Here is a 22615-nt window from a genome sequence, read left to right as displayed (position 1 = left end):
AACCGTCTCAGATCCTCTATACGCACGTCAACCATGAATTTCCACCGCGAGTACGACGTTAATCAGTAAACTCACAGTGCCGTTTCGCGTTCCAGTGTCTGCTCCCGCGCGTAAACACGCTGCTCTTGGCTGATGGTTAACGCGATTCCACGCGACACGTTGAAGAGGAGAGGATTCGTGTTGGCGAAAGTTGGCTTGAAACGTGGCTCGCTGACAGACCGTCATCCAGTCTCAACCATACTCCATTCTCGATCCGTTTTACACGGGCAAACCACCCCCTTGCCCTGCGAGACCAGCCCTTTCTACATCCTCCGATCCTCCGCAACAGCAGCCAGCGCCACCCTCTCGTACCTGTAACATCAATTAAAATTCCCGCGGTCGATGAGCCGCTGTTTCGTGCGATCGTCCGCCGTTTTTAATTGGATTAGAGCGAGACGGCTACACGCAGCATCGGGGTCGCGAGGGTGGGTCGAGCGTGTCGAGGGTAGCAGGTTTGTTGCAGGAACGGGGTTGCCTGGAATATTCGGACGTGGCAGGCGAAGGGGTAAGGGACGATTTGGGAAGGTGCAGGTAAATGACAGAGACAATCTACCCACGCGCACCGCCACCCTCCTCGCGTTCCATGGTATTCGTATATGGGGGAGGGGAGAATATCGATTTGCGCGGTTTTGTTAGAAAGGAAAAGCACGGGGAAATTGGAAGACTCGATGCTGTTTGGCTTCAAAAGGACAGAGGGGGTGAGGAACGGCAGATTGTTTTGGAAACGTGTAGGAGGCGGCGGGAGGAGGCGCGGATATCTTTGAACGTTTAACAATGCAATAAGTTTAATTGATTTGTTTTTGAAAGTAAAATAAAATTGCGACAGCTTGGTAAAATTGGAAAACGAAGTTCTAAGTTGTTTCACTGATTATCTTTGGGTTGGAAAGGATGGAAGGGACGTTGAGAAGTTTTCTTTCAAAAAATAACATTGGATTGTTCATCGCAGCTTGCTAATTATTTGAGGTGAAATAGAGATAAGAATAACGAACTCGATTAGCCGGGAACTTGCAATTACATAAATGCATACTGCTGTGAGTCGCGAGAGCATGTCAACTAGAACGAGAAATGAACATTAAAAAGACGATTTGATCATCGGTCACGCAGGCCTCAATTTCATCCAACAGCGGTCGTAAATTACTCAATTGCCATCTACTTTTCTCGAAAGAAACGTGGTCGACCTCGGGCGACGTAAATCATATTTATCCAATATGAAACAGAAGAAACAAGCTGAATCCATTAATTAATCAATGTTTCCAAATCCCAGACCACTTAATATTCGTATATAGATCAATATACAAAAATATACCTCACTAAAGCGATAGAGAGAAAAAAGAATTATATTTATTTATTACTTTCGTCAAATATAATTCTCATTCGTAAAATTATGACTTTTTCTTTTTCTTTTTTTAATAGCTACGCTCAATTTCGAAATTTTCCATCCTCCATCACTACAGATTGACGACTTATTTCATTTTCTACTATCACTTAAGCCTTCCTATATACGTATATTCGAGTTTTGAGTATCAGAACAGACGAATATGCCTGGTCAGGATTGTTTGGATGTCGGTCGCCTTCCGCGAGCTACGCTCTCGGGAACGATTAACTATTTTCATGGGGTTTTTTCGGGGCGAACTTTCGGAGGACTGTCGGAATAAATCATCGGGAGAGCGTGCAAAGTGCCGGGGGCGGCTCGTGCATCGTATCTGCATTCGCGCCACGCGGCATTAATTATGTATTCAATAAATTTTAAACGCATCGAAATGAATTCAAATTGCAGATTAATATTAAACGGCGTTGGCTAATTGGCCGGGCAATTATGCGGCGTTAATTAAACATTAGGAGAGAAAGTCTCGCGACATAAGCACGGCCTCCGCCATCTGGCGAGAAGCTCGTCGACGATGCTTCACACGGAAGTTTCTTGCGGACAGTGCCATCTGAAAGGGTGCCTCGATGATTGTACCAGAGATTCCAGACAAATTTTGAAATGTCTACTTTATCGTTGGACAGTCATCGTTTTTTACTACGTCAGTTTCGTCCGGATTCGTGGATTGTAATTTTTTATTTATTTGTTTGTTTGGAAGGGTAATTTGGAAAGCAGACGGTAGATTATGAGATTTGATGAGTTGGACGTGCAATTTTTTATAGAGATTTATAGTGACATGCGAAACACGAATGCGAATAGTATCAGTATGAGATACTGAAGAGTGTAATTGGGAAAATTTAATAGTTTCAGTTGATACATTTTTTCGTACAAATTTGTGTTTTATGTCACATAGTTCTTATCGTTTAAAAAGGTATTGAAAACGCTAGGTTTTAGTTCGTAAACATTTTCATGATCGATAGTAAAATGGTAATCCGCTTGGTTAAAACGTTTGTGATGATTTTAGTACAGAGAAAATTTGATATATAATATTCAACACGTATAACAAGTAGGAAAATATCGCAAACGATACTAAAATGATATAAAAGAGATACGGAAATCTAACAGCTCAGAGAAAAGTACGAGTAGCAGAAAATACAATATTACGTATACATACACATTATAAATACACATACAGATAAAATTCATAGCTGTTGCTAGTAAAAAGATTTCCAAAGTGAAGTGGCTGAGTAATTCAACAATACAGAAACGGTTTTTATTACGGATAATCTTGAATAAATCACAACGACAACATCACGTACAATTTTATTCGAATGGGTTGGGTAAGGAAACAACGCGTTTAGAAAAAAAAAAAAACGTTTTATTACACCTACCTACGATCTGTATACGTGAATATACGCAAGTCACGACGTTACATAGACAACAACGTACGATCCTGCTCGAGGGTGAAATTTTTAACGGGATCTTTGAGATGTTCAAAATATTCTCAACCCTTGCGTAGAGCACCCCGCGAGGAAATAGGAAGGAAGTTTAAATCACGATTTCGTGTCGGATTGGATTAAAAACATTTCTTCGTGTTCTTGATATGTCCAAGATTGGCGAACGCAATGAAAGACTTTGCCATAGATGAATAACGATCAAGGGAAACGATTATTTAAATAACAGACAGCTAAGCGAACGATGGTACATCGTTTGATGTAGTAGCAAGAAAATGTTTTGTACTCTAATCCATTTATTCCTTTTTCCCCGTATAATAATATTTATTGTGCTTCATGTCGATGATCCGTTCCTATGGTAAAATCTTTTCCACGATTCGTCAAACGGTCGTTTTCTCGAATTATCGCTCGTAACTCACGGCATTCCCTCTTTTCCCGAAAATAGCCAAGCGAGTTTACGCCCGATTGAGTATTCGTGACTGTATCACGATCACCGAGTTATATGTTACAGCATATCGACTACATTAATATTCTTCTTCGACTTATAGCTCCATTCCATTGGTTATGCAGCTTGAGAACGCGATTACGTGATTAGTTGAGGATAAATTTAACGGCGAGTTGCGAGTTCCCATGTCTCTTGATCTACTTTCCATGCGAATCATGGTCGACACTATCGGTTGCTTCACTCATAAAACGATAACTGGAGGAAAGGTTTATGCACCGATGGAATTTGCGATAATAAATGCGTTGAAACTATCTCTCACTCCAGAGTAAAATTATTAAGCGGATCAAACGACTGGCAACCCTGTACCTCTGTCATTCCTCCTGCATCCACACGCAAAGTACGATCGACTAGATTTTATAACGGCAAAGAGATCACGGCCCAAGTAGAAGGCATAAATTACCCAGTAAAATCGAGCCTATACATTAATCCTTTTAAAGATACGTTGCTTATGCCACTTAACGCTACGCCTAGTTTATGCACGCTACCACGAATCTTGTTTTCTCTTTATTTTATCGATTAACATGTCGGCTGTTATAATGACTATGTGACATGTCGCTTGGGTAATTACGAAACGTTAGAAAAATTCGTTTCGAGTTATTCTCTCGCAGAAAAGTTGCTCAATGTCAACATTATTATTGATATTGTATATACAAGTTCTTTTCTCATTAGTCTGCATCTAATCTCTTAAGTAGTTTGCACCTTATTCACAAAAGAATCTTCAGCTTCCAGTTTATCATTCGATGACGAATCACAGGGAACTATACGATCAGCTGTGGATACTATTCACTCACATGATAACCATATTTTTATCAATATCCACCTTATCAACTATAGATACGACCGAGATCTGTGCCTATCTCTCGATAATACAGATTTCATTCACGAGAGTTGTCCAAGTAAAGTGCATTCCTCCGACGAAATAGGTTGCACGCCACTGATTCCTCTTCAGTTTCTAATATAGAGGCTTAAAGTGGCGTTTCCTCCTCTTGCAGTTACCTGGGCGTCGGAGGAGGTGGTGGTGGTCATACGGCGCTACCTGTGTAGAAACCTGTTTTACCAGCCATGCCAGGTCCTCGTTTCCTTTTCTCACACTCCATCGTGCTAAATGTATTTTGGGCGATCTGCGACTTTCTTTTCGGGTTCTGCAGCGTCATACTTCTCTGACTCGAATTCGAACTAGAACTAGTTCCTGGCTCGGATACCCTTAAAATCCCAGAATGTATCGTGCCAAAATTCTGATAAATATATTGAGACTGAATAGCCGAGACAGACGTGTTCTGATTTTTTAGAGTGATGGGCACTGTCTGCCCTGCTAAACTATTGTATCGCGTATCGTACCCGAACGGAGTGTCCAACAACGATTCGTTTTTCTCTCCATACCCACTGAGTCTGGAATCGAGGAGACCTTCCTTTTCGGTAAAGCCACTCAATCTCGAGTCCACCACGTTTTGTTCAGTGGTTTTAGGAGAAAATTCGGAATATCGTGGCTCTTGGCCAACAGAATGTTCTTTATTCTCTGTGAAAGCTATCATATTCTGTCGCGAATCAGACAGAATTCTAGAATCGATTAAACCTTCTTTATCGGCAAAACCGCTTAATCGTGAGTCGATAACGCTGGCTTCTGACTTATCCCCGAAGGTATATCGGGGATCACTACTTTTTGCGTCTGGATACGCTGGTAAAACGTGAGATAAATCTGCCTTATCGACATAACTGATAGCTTGCGGGTTCGAAGCACAGATATCCGGGGCTGTTTTGCATAACAGAGATGTTCCTTCCTCGGGAGCTCTTTGGGATGCTGAAAATGTGATAAATTATTAATTTTTATTAATAATTTGTTCATTAATTTACTTTAAGCTAGATAAAATATATAATAGAATGAGTAGAAGTACTTTTCGAGGGCTGCCCGAATCCTCGAGCCTGTGGAGGTCCAGGCGATTTCTGGTGAGCTCTGACTAAGTACTCTGAACTTAGTCCTCTCTGTTCCCGTAATTTTCTCTCAGCACCAGGCACCATGACTCTCACCTTGAAAAATCGGAGTAATAATAAGGTCCAGGCAGAATTCAAAATGTAATTAGTTACAACACACTATATATCAGAATGTTTATTTATATTCAAATCGAAAACGATTCTTTCTTCTTTCAAACAGTTTCTGTATCAAATATATTTTATCCTTGTATGATATCCATAAAAAGTGATTATTACGACCATACCATTTCTTCCACTGTGGAGAAACGAGCCATATACCCAGACATAGTCAACACAGCGGCAACTTCCGCGAGAATCAAAGCCAGCCCTGACAACTGAAGGCACCAACCATACTGATACTGTGGCAGACCGTTGTCATCAGCTTGCATGGTCGATGTAGAGGGCAGACTGTACTTTCCCGGCAATTCCAATGATGCATCTGATAAAGCAGATGCTAGGACTATCAGGCCACCACCTAACGAGAGTCCTGCAACACAAATGAAATTATTACTTGGCTTACATCCTAATGTCTTGAATATTTATGGTTTTCCGGCGGAATCGGTTCGACATTCGTGATTTACCATCGAAACTATGCTCGGTGTACTGTTCACCGGAATCGAGCCAACTTGATAAACTCCATTGGATAATATGTAAACTTTCGTAACAGCCAGATCTTTATCATGGTCTGGATGTTTTTGGATTCAGTGCATTTTCAAGTTAAATCATTCGCTTCTTGTGTTATCGCTCTGTGGAAGATTCGAAACTTTAATATTTATGAAGGGTTACTGTCTTCAAATGTTTTATACCCTTTACTATTCTTTCGCCAACCTAACAAACTTTCTACGATAGTTTCTGGAAATTTCACATTTCTGATCTTATACTCAAATTTTCTAAGGAGGATTGTTAAACCATCGATGACTACAGCGTACATTTTATACCAGAGAAACGGAACTAAGAAGCGTGTAAAATGAAACACGAATTTGTATCTCTCCCTCTCTATATATATATTTACAAATAAATCTGTAAAATCTCTAAAAATGTAGCATCGCCAGTTCTATGGAATGTATCAGAAACCTTCGTTCTAACATAGGCAGCCATAGCTAGAACATTAAGCCGACAAAAGTAAGTAAGACGGAGTTTATTAATAGCGCGGAAGGGGTTGTCGTGGATTAAGGCAGGTGAAAAGTTGAGAAACTGATCCAAGTTGCTGGCAGACCAAGTTCCTAGGCTTCAATCTTCCCTTTTATTATCGTTCGATCGCTCGTATCTCTTTAAGCCCGGCCAACAGTGTTATTGCATTCTCGTAAATACGCTAGCATTACAGTGGTAATGCGAGACGAATGGAGCCATTAAAATTGATCGTTCTATAAAGCTTGTCGCGTTTTCTGCGTCCTTAACTGCGCCTTTCGGCTGAATAAACGGCCCCACTAACAGTAATTGAGGTCTAACATCGCTCTGCACTCTTCCTTACCAACAATTAGATTCAACGTTTCAATGAAAAAAAAAAAACACAACAATCCGTGAAACCATTCGTTCTAAATACATAATCTTACATTTTGAAACTAAGTAATTGAATAAACGAATCCTAACAGTGTGCTGAATTATTCTGTTAAAAAAGTTAAATTGATTTGTCGCAATTAAAAGAAGAAAATATTTTTCGTCGCGAACTCTTCGTTCGAAACGAAAATTTTCTCTTCGTCAAAAACCAGTACTCTTACCCTTCTGAAGCTCCCTCTGTCCTTCTTTGAACATATCAAAAAGGCCGTGTTGGCCGCGTTTACTCTTTATCTACAGCGTATTCTTACCACGCGTAAAGCGCGCCGCATAAAAATTTGCATACGCGTAAAACGAACGAGGCAAGCTTGGTGCCGTTTCCTCGACAGTCGATTCAATTCCAGTCGCACCCAGCCACCGTCGACGGGACATTGTTATGACGGGATAAGCCCTGCCGTTATTGCATTCTTAACGACAGATAGTCGGCCCGCGTCACGGCGACCTGGATTATCTCTGAAACGCGCGAGCTACGTTCTCTGAGTCTTCTTTTCAGATCGTTTTTGAAAGACTTCATCTGCTTGTCGTGTCCATTTTGCTTCTATTTCACGAGGATACGGTGTTGTTAAGTCATTCCATAAAAAAGTCCCCGCTTTATTTTATCTCCTTTAAGTTCGTTCTTGGAAACCTTATCATATATATGCTTATTACCTTTCTGTTTTACGGAGTTACAGACCTCCGATTTAATGCTATTAACACGTTGATTGCCATGAGGGTCACCGGTGACCGGCACTCGATTTGGCTATAGCGCCGTGGGGGCCACCGGTGACCGGCGACGCAGCAAATATTAAAAATACATAGCACGATTGTTTGAAAAAAGGACAGTCGTAATAATTGTCTGCAACGCCGTGGGGGTCACCGGTGGCCCTCACCGCGAAAAATGCCTCAAGCATGATTTTATAACTCATTTTATTTGTTGCAAATAATATTTCAACATAATATGCATCGCATAATGAAAAGTTCACGTCGGAGCCTTGGGCAAACCATGGAAAATTCGTCTGGCAGTCAACGTGTTAATATCGTTGAGGAAATTGTTCTACATTATTGTCAGTATTATTTCGTTGAACTGGATTATTTATCGCTCGTGAATATAGTTGGTGTGAAATATGTATGTTTTATTCAGAAAAGTTAAAAATACATATATATATATAGAGCACGGCAAAGTTATATTAACACCTAAATGGGAAACTGCACGTTATTTAGCAAATTGAATAACTTTAGCTAATATAAATCGTCATTTTCGACGAGGTAGGTAAACACATCTCTGTGGAATATCTTCGATAATTCATTAACATGATTTATATCTACATTCCAGATATTACACAGTTAATACGACGCATGTGTGATGTGACGTATGAAATTCGGAAGAATTCAGATGATCGTGACAAAGTTCGAAAATCATCCGAAATTTCTTAAGATTCTCGGTCTTTTTGCATCCTTGCTACAAAAGAGCAATAATCGGTGCACAAGGCAGTCATAGATTACAAATTCGCTTGGAGATTAATTTCAATAATTGATTGCTACTTCAGCTTGTTAAATTGCAGTGGGAATAAAAAGCATGCATATTTCATTTGCGCGTCTCAGTTGAACGCTGAAAATGTGTCTGGATGAATTTAAATTTCAATTAACGCTGCCATACGTTTTACAATCGGACGTACGTCGTTTTGGGGGCAAAGTTTATGCTCCGTTTCGATTCGGGGCACGTATCCGCGTCCTCTCTGAACATGAACACGCGGACCGCACGCACGCCTTGTCACAAAGGTGATTTAAAATTTGAAAATAGATAGCGATCGGAATCAGCTAATCCCGTTGGTTATTTATTACCTTAAATCAATAACGTCTACATTGAAATATGTATTCAGAGGGACAAACATCGAATTTGTAATTTATCTGACAGTAAAGCTTATTTTTCCTAAAATTTTGTACACTGGAATACACTGAGAGTAATTTTAGCAGAGAAGGATTTCGCTTTTAAAAACGTTATTGAGCCAAAGAGAACTATCACACTCATTAAAATGGATTCTTCGTTTTTAATCTCTTAGCTTTTTTCTAATTATATTTTGCTTACTTATTTATTTTCATCGTTAAAGAAATTTTAAAGTAACAACATTGAACGCTAGAACTACCAAACCCATCGAAATGTTCGTTTTCAGATTATTTTTTACGATTACTGCAAAGATACTAATATTTCTGCCCAAATTAATATATATTTTCATTTATATAGAGAGATAATTCAATATTAATATATTTTAATTAATATTATTTGAATTATGTCTACTAATTTATATGTAGATACGTATTAAACGTCAGCAGTTCTAGTGTTAAATGAAAGAACCTTGCACTTCTTTATTTTTTAAAAGATTCTTAATTATTCGAAGGGAAGAATCTAGGTGAATAGATTTTTTTCTAGATCCTGCGAACGTAGCTGAATCGCCCCAGAGAATCCACACGTGATCCAGCATTTCACACGTATTTTACCCTGGCACGTACAAAAACCTGTTCCCCCGTATCGACGAATCGAATTTCTATACGCAGAGGGATTTAATTAGCGCGCTGCTTGTCAGCCGCTGCAATCCCTCATTCACCGATTTCATTTGCAAGTATGCCAGGCTAGACGCTGTTTATCAATTAGCCCTAGTTAGCAGGCACGACCCAATTTCACGCGTCTTCAGAAACAAGCTCCGACAGATGTGAAATAATTATGCGAGGAAAGGCCGTGGTACAAGTTTAAGGTTCGTTAAGGGCTGTGAAAGGGATCTTTGTTGAATTTGGGTTAATCCTAATTTGCCTGACACTTGGATCTGATTCCTTTAGATTTCCGAAATTGAATTTCTTGAAATAGCACCACAACATCGAGGATATTTGCAACAGATAGTGGCTACGTCCAACAAAGTAATTCTGTTGTTTTGTCGATCAACTTCGTTAAAGTTATAAAGCTGCACACACTTTATTCTCGTTATACGATATCCCTCCTATACGATGTGATTGATAACAATTTCAGAAGATGAAATCAATATTAGTAAAAATTTACATCCATCAATCACGAACGAATACGCTTGACGTATTCATTCAGATTCCTCTGAAACTTCCTCGGGGAAAAAAAGGAAGTTTGCAATTGTAATTGACGCAGACAGATGACGAAGATTGTATCAGTATGGGAGTAGTATCGCGGAAATAAATCGGAGCTCGTGAATCATATCAGCAAACGAAAGTTCGCGGACAGTCGTCATCGGAACGTCGACGAGTTTGGAATATTCAATCGAGAGTAGTCTTCAATTTCTCCGTTGACTCGATTCTGCTACGCTTTGTTCTCGGACGACTCAACCCATTGCTCAATTAATTAACAGTAATTGCAATTTAGTCGTGGAACGTTGGATTCGACGAAGTGAACTCGACGTTTCCATTGACGCAATATGAACGTGGCATTCGGACTCTGTTCAAAAGTAAACGTACAGGATCCTCGTGCTTATCAGAGTTAATCCTAGGCGAATGTTGAATGGAAATTAAGCAGAATTAGCGGTTACCCACTAATTCTTTGGACCTCCCGCTTTAGAAAATTTCGCAAAAGTCGTGTAAGCCTCAATTTATCAACATGTATTATTCGTATTTTGCAGAAATACCAAATTAGAGATGAGACTTTCAATGTACGAGTCTCGCATAAAATCGTCGAAGCTATACGTAATATATTTAATGATTAAATGGTACTTCTCTCTCTCTCTCTCTCAATTTTCGATTGATTGAATCCTTAACTAATTCAACTGTAAGATTAGGTTCCAACGATTAGAACGCTTTGTTATTCGAGAACTTTTTATTTTTCCTATAAATCTTGGAATTCTTTCTTGTTTCCATTCAGAAACTTCTGCGATGGCATCCTCCGTTCAAATAATCTCAATCATTCGACCCAAATACTCTTCCTTTACACTCCTGGATTCTAAACCAAGTACACATCATTCGCACGTCTATCGATCTGTTTCCAAACATTCTTCACCCGCTGAACAAAATTCCATCACTCCCACGCTTCGAGGAAATTTAAGAATCGTGTTTCTTAGTAGATTCTCTTCCCTTGGTATACCAATTGTTTGCACGTTCCGTGAATTTCCGAAAGATAGAAATTTTGGACGATTTACAAGTCGCGGGATGGAATAATCGTGTGAAAATATTCTGCAGAGCTATCAAGTTTTGAACGGGTAACTGTACAATTCTGACAGTCAATGAACGTCAGTAAAAGCATGAACGACGTCCAATCGACAGACACGTCTGCTCTCGGTTATGTCTATTATCTCCCATGTCGTGGAATATCTTTTATCCTGCAAAGGAATTGGAGAAAAAGTTGCTCTGACATATTTCCACAAACGTACGTATCTGCGTTTGATACTATTCACGAAGGAAATAAAAAGAAACATATTTTAATAATCCTTCATATGAATTTTATCCCGTACACGCTGGTATATCACATATTTTTAATAATATGTTATATTCTGGACGTTATCCGCTACTATATAAATATTTTTCACAAAGTGGTTCAACTGCAGCATTTAAGTTCAGATGATTATGATCATCCCAGGAAAGATTTATATATCATGGTTATCGTTATTGCCATCGGCTGGGAAATAAACAAAATACTTAACGCCGAGAGCGTTTCAGTGACGGCGAATTGCAGAGAGTTGGGCGCAGTAGTAGCGGACTGCACGAGTCAGCCATAAGAATTCCCAAGACCAGCGCTCTGTTAGGTCTTGGTTAGATACGAGCTCCGAGTATAAGCTCTTCCCCTCTATCTGTAAGTTTGCAGATAACAGATAGAGAATATTAACCACTAAACATGCCTGTATTCACCAGAGAGTTTCCTCTGAAAATTTCGAAGCAAATAAGAAAAAGCGTAAGAGGAAATAATATAATGTGCGTAACATTTTGAAGTAAAACTGTGGTTTCCTTTAAATAAATTGACGAATATGTCGACGAGAAGGATTCTGTCTAAGAACTATCTGAAGCTCTAGTAAAGGCTTTTGCGTAGTTTCGCGATAGATTTTTGTGAGCGTGTTATTGAAAAGTTCGTTGGAGAAGTCGTAGAAAATGATTTCACTATTAGTAATGTCTCCGAAACTTGTTGCTGTCACAGAAGTTTCTCGAGTAACGAGCGACCATTTTTCCTTTGACTTTCCTTCTTTATTTTCTCTGGTGTTTGGCGTCTAAGAAACTTTCAGATAAGCTCGAAATTCATCGAGGTAAATGTAAGATATCGGTCGTACTCTTAGAAAGTTCAAATCGATTGAAATTAAGGAAAATGACGTGTAAAAATAGCAGTGATAATTATATCAATTTTTCTGTTATCACGCAGTTTGCAGTCGTGGGTACGAGAAGTTATCGTAGTTTGATCGTTTAATGCGTTATGTGACATATCGATTTCCAAAGGTTTCATCCAACGTAGGTTAATCCTGTCTAGGATCATTCAGCTGATAACGAGCATTCAGTGAAAAATTTATCGTTCTACCATACAGAAGTTTCGTGTTTCCTTTGCCATTTTTTTGCAATGGCATTTTTTAAAACATCATATATTTATCGTAAATTACAAAAATATTAGATCGTTGCTGTTCGACGTTAATTTTGCAACAACTTCTATTTCAATACAAAAATTACTATTTTATTCATTTCGCTCGTCCATAGAGATTATATATACTATCCTAAAATTACTCTATTCCGAAGTTTTTTAATTTCCTGCATCCACGGTATTAAAGTAACATTTACAAACACTTTAGCCTTTGTACAATGAAAATACTCTCTTTATGAATACATTTTTGATGCGAAGTGACGACAGAGCCAGAGATAATCTTGTAAGACGCTGGCGGGAACAGGGAAACAGGAACAGAAATTTCCTTCTAAGACAAAATGCAGCTGCTGGCACCTCCTGTCTACCTTCTCGTATCCACTCCAGGTGGAACGTAACATGCATGTACCTTGTGTTCACTAGCGTGAAGCATCGCCGGTCCCTGGAAAGTAGCTCGCATCAAAGTTGACAAACTTGATTCACGGAACTTGAGGAAAAGCTTCAACAGTCTCTGCTTCAGCTCGCGTAATTTAAACTAGTCAAACTGTGTCCTTGCTAATTTAAAAGATAATATAGATTAAACCGGAATTCGGAAGGGAATAGGAAGTAATCACGTATTTTCATGTTTGATCAAAGAACTGGGTGTTTTTAAAGAGTGCAGCTTTAAAAATGTATACGCGGCTATATCATAGACTGTGTATCAAAATTAATGGAAATTTTTTTTTGTTTTTACAATCCGCAAATGGTAGGAAATGTACCATTATTTTCCTATCGCAGATCTTTTCTTCCATTTTTTGAACCGCTATAGCCAAAGTCACATTAATTAAGAGTCTTTTGGTTTTTTTTTATTTCGGATAAAGAATACACTAGGAAGAAGAAAGATATAAGAAACATATGGTTCGAACAAATTATAGAGTTACGTATAGAAGAGTCGTCGTAACAGACAACCAATTCGAGAGCACTTACAAGAGAAACAAACGTAGTTAGATATTACTTTAGAAGGAGAACTCGGTCTCTTGAGTCATTTCTTCTCAAACACCGCCGCTGTCGCGCAATAGAACAGGGAAATAAGATTCCAGCGGTAAGAAATCCTCTAAGGACTTGCGAACTTTTGATTACGTCGGATCTTATTTCCACAAGATCAAATGATTTCCTTGAAAACATCATTAAAAATACCGCTTCCTCTGTATCCAATTTTCCAGCGTCTAAACCTCGTATCATATCAGACAACTGCTCTGGAATAATCAAATTCGTGAAAATAATCAAGCCAAATTTGTTACTCTGAAAATGTTTATCAAAGACTACGACTAATTTCTCTAAAAATATTATTGCAACGTTTAATAATTTTCTCAGCCGTACTAAGATATGCCACAATATTATACATTACGTTTAATAATAAATGTAACCGCAAAATTAAGAATATTTCTCTTTATTCGATTTGAGTAAATTCGTCTCTTAAGAGTCTTCAAAAAAGAAATTATACCAGAAAATTCAGCATTTCTTGCCGCTACTTCCGTCTCCGATCAAAGAAAGTTTACCAAAAACACACATGGCACTCGTTAAGAATTTCAGCATCCAACCGGAATCCTCGACGAGTTCGCCAACTGCATATGTTGAAAAAGATCGGCTTTATAGTCAAAAATTCCCCTCTGACAATCGTTCACGTGTAGGAAAATGTCGAAAACGACGGGGTTTAATCCGTGGAGATTATAAGAGTCACTCCGGCAACGATTTTGTAGATCCTGAGGGAGTCGCGAATTTCTTGGACGGCCAGGAGTATTTCGGCCAACTATTCACTCCGTCGAGTATTCCAGCACGGTTCCAGCGCATAAATTTCAAGCGTGCCTGCGATGCTTTATGCCGGCAGGATTAAATAACTTGACCCAGTCGCAACATATCACGCCTAGGAAGCATCTCACCTGCCCCCTTCCAATTGTCATTCTCGCACATTCTTTTCTAACATGGTCCACCCTTTTCCCTCGTTCCTCCACTATGAAACTGTCTCTTAAAACTTGTGTTTGTCCTCAGTATGCATAAATATGCGTTAAAAATGTTTAATATAGCTATTTAAATGTAGCACGATTTGCGTGTTGATTGGACGAACATACATTAGGTTTTATAGTCGTTAAAATATAGTCTTAAATGTAGAATAAAATATGTAATCGTTAGATATCCTTGGCAACAATTTTCTGCCATAAAATTCATCGTCAAACTGAAAGCACGTGTGGTAGTTTTCTCTGAATAACTTTCTCTTCTCAATCCTCACTAAACACGCGTTTTCTTTTCATCGCAAAATTCTCCTTCACTGTTTGTATCAAACTGTAATCGATTACAATTTCTTCTTGCTCTATACCAAATCTCCAACATCAGTCCAGGCGATGACTGATCAATCCCCCCTACCAAATTATGATCAGTTGCAATTCATTCTTTCTGTATATCAAACCTCAAACATCGACCCGGAGAAAATTTTTAAATTATTTACGAACACGATTTTCGCTTGTAAAAGCCCCGTAACCAGCGAAATATTTAAGTCGCACCCTAACCAGCTCTGAATAACTTCTATCACCGAACCTTTAACGAACACACTTTTCCTCTTCTCAAGCTGCCTTCTGGACCTTCTCCTTTCATCTATCCATCTAGAAACCCATCCATAAGGATCCCCAAACCTGTTCAGTTGGCTTCCTTTCACCAGCCACTCTTTGCTCACGAAGGGGTGAGTCTGGTAAAGACTCGCGTGGCATTTCTCCGAGATACAGCGAGTCTAAAACACGGGGACTTTCTCCATTGTAGTTGTAGTCAATGTTCCGCTGGTCGTCGTCGTGATCGTCGTGAAAATTGGATCGACCATTCGATATCGCGGCCGGTATTCTCGAAATTCGAGCGGGCTTGCTTGCCACGCAACGGCCGCTCCTCTCCGCCGCTCGTATTAATATTAAATTCCGGTTGCTGGTAGCTGAGCCACGGGTAGATGGCTCCGGCATGGCCGTGCCTCTGGATGCCGACTCGCAGACAAGAATTATATGAGCGAATGCCTCGCGTCCCTCCTGTCCGACGCACGATGGATCGCGGCTAGTTTTCACGAAAACGCTCGCCAGGGAAATGAATTCGGTTTCGCCTGGTTTGGGTGTTAATTTGCTGCACGCCGACTAGTCGGAAAATTGGCGTGGGAAACATGGAAGTGTTGGCTGAGATTTGTTTTGTTCTATTTTTTTTTTTTTTTTTTTTTGTTTCTAATTAACTTTAAGCGTAATTCGCTGGGTGGAAATATCACGTGGCAAGGTGTTTTTTGTTTTCACCGTTTCGTGACGAAAGAGACTATATAATAATGTATGTATAATAAAGGGTTTTCATAAGTATCTGAGCACTGCTTCTGCAGTAGATTATAGATTATAAGCACGAAAATAGCGAGAAAAGCTCGTATTATGATATTTACTTAACTGGTTATTTTACATATGATTTGTAACGCGAAAATATTTTAGAATATGCAATAGTGTATTTAAAGATTTTATAAGGAACGAGAACAGTGAAATTCAATGTTTAGAGCATCAAAATTTCATACGCACTAACCTAATATCTTCCTTTTATGTAGTGAGATCTAATCATTCAAATTTCCTGGAAGAAAATTCATGTAACGATTCAAGATCAGCGATCATTGGGAAGAAACGAGCGACGTTGCTTAAGAATCGACGATAATTCGTGATCAAGCGGTTCATCCTCTTCTGCGGATGGAGCGCGTATTTGTCATGATTAACACGCGTCATAAAACGAGCCAGCTTCACCGTCGAACAATGCCGTGCGAATTAATGAGGACATGAGAACGAAGGCTGTCATTCACTGACGCGGAACTATGATCTCCGATTGGCAAGGGAGAACTCGGTTGCGACATGTTTGTTCAATGAGATCCCCCCGAACACGGCTCATTTCACGGATCCTATTGATAATCGAATACTTAACACGCGATGAATTACGATTGTCATCCTGGCGAAATTATAATACGTATAGAAAATGTGAAAAGTATACAAAGTTCCAGAAGGTGTTCATTTCGTATAATCTGACATGAAGAATTTTCTAGGAGAATGTCGATTAGAAAAACTATGTCGATAGTATGTCAAAATAAAACGTCTAAATGTTCATGAATTCCCTTTTTGTAAGAATCTAGGTCTTTCCTCTTCAACGGCTGACTGTTCTTGCGAGTCAAGGGGTGTAACGTCGAGTGTGTCGTCAAGAAGTACGAAGAAGTACATTTGACGTTATAATAACGACGTCGTTAGGCGAAACTTTCCTCTCTTACGTGGCTTCACTGCGGTTCAAGTAGTCAGTTTTTCGCCAAGCATTCGCGGTATCAATAACCTCATGATCTCTATTCTTCCTTTCGTGACTGCCGCCACGGAAAACAATTCTTAATTCCAATTAAAACTTCAAAGATAGAAAATACTACACCGTAAATCCCGTAATAAATATAACGACAGAAACTTTCTAGAAATATAAAAATTCTCAAATAACGTGCCAATAAATTGTTCCTAGGAATAAATCTTCGCTCTCTACAAAACGTTTACGAACTGCTCCACAACAAGTAACCAATAATTCTCGCGTCATAAATATCCTATAAAAAATCCTTTTGTGTCATGAGAGAAGTGATATCTTCAACAAGAAGAAATTACGATATTAACTAGGGAACGGAACGGAACGATATTGAAAAAAAGGATAAATCGGAAGTGCAATTCACTCTGTAGACGGGTTGCTATCTCGAAGGGAGCATATCCCACGGAACGAAAGAAATCGATTGGTCACCCGTGAAAGCTCGCAGGAGGCAACATGATTTATCCGACACCTCGAGCGTGTCCCAATTTATCAGAGACTCGCAGGAATTAATTCGAGATAGGATCACGGTATCGACGGGTAGATTTGTATGACGGCCGGATGGCCAGTGCATTGCCACGTTACTCGGCGCAATTTGTATTCAGGTGGTGGCCAACGCTGACGATAGTAGTAATGGCAATGGAACCCACGGCTTCCTCAAGATAACGTCCCAATCCCTCGGCTGTCGTTTTACCGCAGCGATTAGCGCAATCTGGAAGTCGCATCGAAGCTTTTTATTCCTCTACAGCTCCTTGATCTAATAAGAGATTCTTCCTCTCGCAAGTCGGATATCTTCTAGGGAATCGGTATAACGCGTGAAATAACGCGATGGATAAAGAATATTATAAGAAGTCATCCGTTGGGTATCTTTCTCCTGACTTATCCGTTTCTACGACGCTATTATAATTAGAAAACATTCAAATTGAAATTCGGTAATTGAGAATCGAAAACATTTTCACATTTTACTATTAAATCTATTTCACAATTTTAATTAACACAGTCGCTACGACTCCGATTTTCGCGTTATATGTTAACGAGAGGTGTTCATATAATACCTGTCTTGATATTGTGAAATTTTACGTATGCGTTTAATATGAATTATTATGAAATACTTTCTCGTAATTTCAGGGTTTCCAGCTCACGTGCCCTATTTAAGTACATATGTATGTGTTGACTCGTGCGCACGTCACACGTAATGAACATGTTTAGTGCATCGTGTGTTTACGATCGACGGAGAACTATGTGCTTTCAGTTTCTTGGAATTGATTAGAATTTAAACAAGTGATCTTCAAATATACGTGGAATAAGAATAATGTTCGAATAGAAATTTCGAATTACGCTGGTCATACGCTGATAGAATTAATAAGAACAGGGAACAACAGGGTGATTGGATTTGCGTTAATCGCGGCCACAATTGGAAGCCGAATTGGGAATTAAAGTTAAAGTGGAAATCGTCTAGGGTTGGGGGTGGTTGAAACGTCTGGAATCGGCGGTGTTCTGGTAACCGGAGAAGTGGAACAGCGAGAATTGTTTCCGATCCAGTTAAGAGTGCATCTCTGATTTATGAAAATTATACCAGGGCCGGTTGTGCTCAAGTTTCCGAATTAATATGTAACTGCGCTAATGAAGTGCAAATTTAATGTGCCTGCGGGACAAACAGCTACGTGCTCTCTAATTAACGCTAATAATTAACGCCGAGGAATTATCGGGCGAATTCGCTTGACGCAAACAAAATTTTCTCGTAGAACTGTGCTGGAAATAGGAGAAACCGTGACTGGTTTGCGATTGATTGGTTTTACAAGGGTTGAATTGCCTATATCTTATTTGCTTAAGAAGTATGAGTTCACGTTTATTTCTTACTTTAGCAAAATTTTCTAACCGTGATTGCAGATAGAAAGGCAAATAGCGAACCTCCATCCTTTAATTTTTTAGATAAGAAGAATATCCCTTTTACTGAGAAGCAAATTTTTCTTTTATTTGATGCTTCTAATTAAAAGCACGACACTCATGAATTAATTTTATCTCCGTAGCAGATTCAAATCTATTCAAGTATCAACCTCCACTTTGTTTCTTATCTTCTTTTCGTGCATTTTTTTTAAATCGCCAGCTTAATTCTCTTTATTCCATCGTGTTAATCCAACCACGCGCTTGTATTTTCCTCAGAATCATTTCTTCTCCGCTTAAACTGTTGTTACATTTGGCAAAACTAGATTAAAGAATAATTAACCAATTTGGCGTACTCACGATACTAGCTGCTGACTATTTTCCCCGATGATATGGAATTAAAAACAGCATTTTGTAACTATATTCGTAATCGTCCAGAGTAGGTTTTACTTTAATTAACAGAAGTGAATTGTAAATGAAATTGCTTGAAAGTTTGTATAATATGACTCACTTGTTATATCCACAGTAGAAACAAAACCAATTCGTCGTATTTATATTTTGTGAATAAAATTATGAAAAATGAAAAGAGGCTTGTAAAATTTTTGAATATCTAGGTACAGATCAGAAGCTTCTACATTACATTTGCTTAAAATTTTGGCAGAAGGAGGTCGTAGATTTGTCGAATATTTTAAATTTTGCTCACTGCCGAAAGAAATTAGAATGTAACTATATGGTAATTTCAATGGAAATTCAGAAATTATTCGAAAGGCGAGGGCGGAATATATTCTTTTGTTCTGTAGGAATTTAGTTGGTTCAGGTTACATGCAAAATTCGCTGTTGAATTTCTCAGCAAAGCGTTCAACGTCTTTCCCCTGTTTTTCTTATTTTTACCGCTGTAGAGAGATCGGTCTTCTGTTTTTATCTCTCTTTTCGTAGCTACATATTCTCTGTTCTTTTATTCTTTTTAACGGGAAGTTGTTTGCGCGTCAGGCTGAGAAATTAATTCGAATCTTTTTCTTTTGTTAGGTCACGCCACTGGGTGCAAGTTAACCTTCGTTCTGTCTTTAAATCGTGTTCTCAAGTAGTTCTTTCGTCGCCAGTCACAATCATAAACCAAGATTTTTCAAGAATAGCGTGCGGGAGAAATTTCTAGATTTCTGTCTTTTCTCCTCAGTTGAAACGTAAGTTATGTAAATTTAATGAGGGGACAGAGGAAGGATGGCACAAATAATAAAATTTGTGACTTTGAGTGTGAAGGTAAATTGAAATAGAAAACTCTAAAATAATATTAATTGTGTTTAACTAGCCAAATATTTGGATATCCTTAAAAATTTACAACAGAATCTACATGAATGTAGGAATAAATATGGAGCGATGGTTAATTTTCAAATGTCCAAGTTTTAATTAACGAAGAAGCCAACCACTTGTATTAACGTAAATTGAAAAGTTCTTACAAAATGATATCAAAGAAGCAATACGTATCCTAAAGTGCATAATTAACGAACGAGACGGGGCAAAAAAGAGGTGTCAAGAGTAGGTGGAAGGTGGCAGTTGGAAAAGAGAAGAAACAGGGCGAAAGGAATGAGAAGCTTGAATGAAAATTAAAGAGCAAGAAAACGGGTGGAGGGGTACGTGATGCGGGAAAGGGTGGCGAAACAAGACTAAACTTCTCGCTCGAGCGGATTCCGGCATTTTCATATAGCGTACAGCTAATGAATGTAGTTACTATCCGGAAAAGTAATTTTAATATGCCGTATCGGTAATTTTCATCGCCGCCGGGGATCGTAAACTGCGTTAATAGTTTCCAGTTGTCGACCAGGCGGTAATAGATACATCCGGTTAATTAATTTTGATCCCGATTCCTCTCTAAGCAATTCTCGATTTTATTTCCATGGATCGCGTGATCCCTGGCCTGTGAAAAATTATTTTTCACACTGATAGAGAGTATATTAATCTTCACGAAGGAACATACACATTTTCGATATGTGATTGGAGAGGAATCTTTCGGTATAAAAAATATTTATTTGCGAAATATTTTGATCTCATGAAAATTTATCTTGAACTTATCTTTTAATAATCAGATGATTAATAGCTAATATTAAAAGAGCGATTGCGAAATATTAAATCTGTTATTCTCTTGTTAAACTCAAATCTATAGAAAAACGTACAAAAAAAGAAAAAAAGATGAAAGAGTGATCTAGAAAATTTCCTCACCGTTCGTCTCTGTGATTGATGAAACGAACAGAAAGATTCCATTTTCCCCGGCTTTCCGGTCCGTCAACCGGGTGCGTACCAAAATAAATCATAGTCGAGTATGTAGCAAATGTTTACAAAAGCCGGGTCGATTATAACCCGAGTCGAAGAGGGCGGAACGTTCTGTACCTTCCAAAAAAAGCTTCCGAATCTAGCGTCGACACTTGAAACGAACCATAAGAAAAATAAAAAGAAAGAAAAAGAAAAAAACGGACGAGAAAAATGGACGAAAGTGAACGAAATATTAATCGAATTCAAGTAGGGAAACTTTCGAAGCTATTCGGTATTATTTCATCCCCTCTGGATTTTACCCTCTCTTTCTCTTTCATCGTTTACGCGAACGAGGCAACGATCCGATTGAATACAGCCGGCGCCAGGTTTTTCAGGGACGTCACAATGAATCCTGTCAAACGAGTGAATCGCAAGCTTTATTTCGACCGCGTCAATATTTGACGAAGGTTTCGATATTTCATTACATTGGCCGTCCGCCCCACTGTTTTCACCGACGTTATTTCGTAAACGAAATATCCGGCCGCGCTCTAGCTCGCGAGAAATCTCCCAGTGCGATTTGCTTTCCTTTTAACGCGACCGCACCTGTTCGAATTATCGATCATTTTATTTTATTTCCACTGGTGGAATTTGTGTAAATTTGAGGGAAATACTGGTTATACTCGCAACACCGAGCGGCTTATCGTGTTTAACTTTCCGTATCGCGTCCAAGTGTTCGTGCCTTCTATCCCTAACAATCGCTGAATAATATCGGCGAAAATATTTGTTTAATCCTGTGTAACGTTACTTTTCCGACGTTTTATACGGCGGAAAATGGTGTATTTTAGATATCTTTTATTCTATGTTTGCGGTTAAGAATATTACATATATATTCTTTTCTTTGGAGTAAAATCATAATATTTATGTAAAAATCGTTTTACCCAATTTTTAAGTTTTCAATCATGATAACACGACATTCTGACATTTTGACTGTCGCTGGCGTGTAGACGCTTTGCCATTTGTCGTCGGTCGTCGTCACGTTTCCATGACTTCAATTTTTGTTTTAATTTAGCCGGCGCTTAAGCGCGAGACGAGCGTTTCCTGTATTTAATGGTGTTCTATTGAAGTGAAACGATCTACAAATGCACTAAAAAGACCGGTAATTTGTGAGTTTAACGACCCAGTGAAAGAAAATGGTCAGCAAATGATTATAATCCCAATTTCTGTAACTATAAGGGACAATCAGGACATAAATAAATAAATTCATGCAATGCATGAGTGTAGAAAATAAATTGAGATAATATGATAAAGATTCAATAATCATGATGGATTCAATGTAATTTTCTCAGTTAATTATAACTGATAATTATACAATAACAGACTGAGTGAAAAGTTCTGGCTGTTGGGAGTAAGATTTACGCCGAAATCTACGGTCCCCGAGACGTTGATGAAAACGATTTAGAGACTTAAAATTGGAAATCGAGTGATTGATAATATTTATCATTGGAGTTTGTGTTTCGTACCATCCTTCATAATTTAAAAAAAATCATTAAAACTCAATCTCAATATGCAATAAAAATGATCGATATTTATTATACAGATATCAGGTTATCATTAAATCGTTGACGTACGAAATGAAAATAATGGAAATACCAGAAGAGGCAGGAGCGACAAACAGCGTTTGTGCAAAACGATCGAGGCGCTAGCGA

At 38.7% G+C, this 22615-nt stretch overlaps 1 protein-coding gene across 1 annotated transcript in view; it reads right to left on the bottom strand.

Annotated features, from left to right (window-relative positions):
• Window positions 1-2253: 2253 nt before the first annotated feature.
• The window catches only part of LOC122574716, a 159181-nt gene continuing 138819 nt past the window's right edge, over window positions 2254-22615 (bottom strand). Inside the window, exons 5-7 of the mRNA XM_043742630.1 lie at window positions 5575-5816; window positions 5254-5386; window positions 2254-5159 (exon numbers count right to left, since the gene is read on the bottom strand). Of these exons, the coding sequence (XP_043598565.1) occupies window positions 4384-5159; window positions 5254-5386; window positions 5575-5816 (1151 nt within the window). The 3' untranslated portion in view covers window positions 2254-4383. The remainder of the gene's footprint in view (window positions 5160-5253; window positions 5387-5574; window positions 5817-22615) is intronic.

This window comes from Bombus pyrosoma, linkage group LG14, assembly GCF_014825855.1.
Source record: "Bombus pyrosoma isolate SC7728 linkage group LG14, ASM1482585v1, whole genome shotgun sequence".
NCBI classification, from domain to species: domain Eukaryota; kingdom Metazoa; phylum Arthropoda; class Insecta; order Hymenoptera; family Apidae; genus Bombus; species Bombus pyrosoma.
This window is presented reverse-complemented; position numbering and strand designations above follow the sequence as displayed.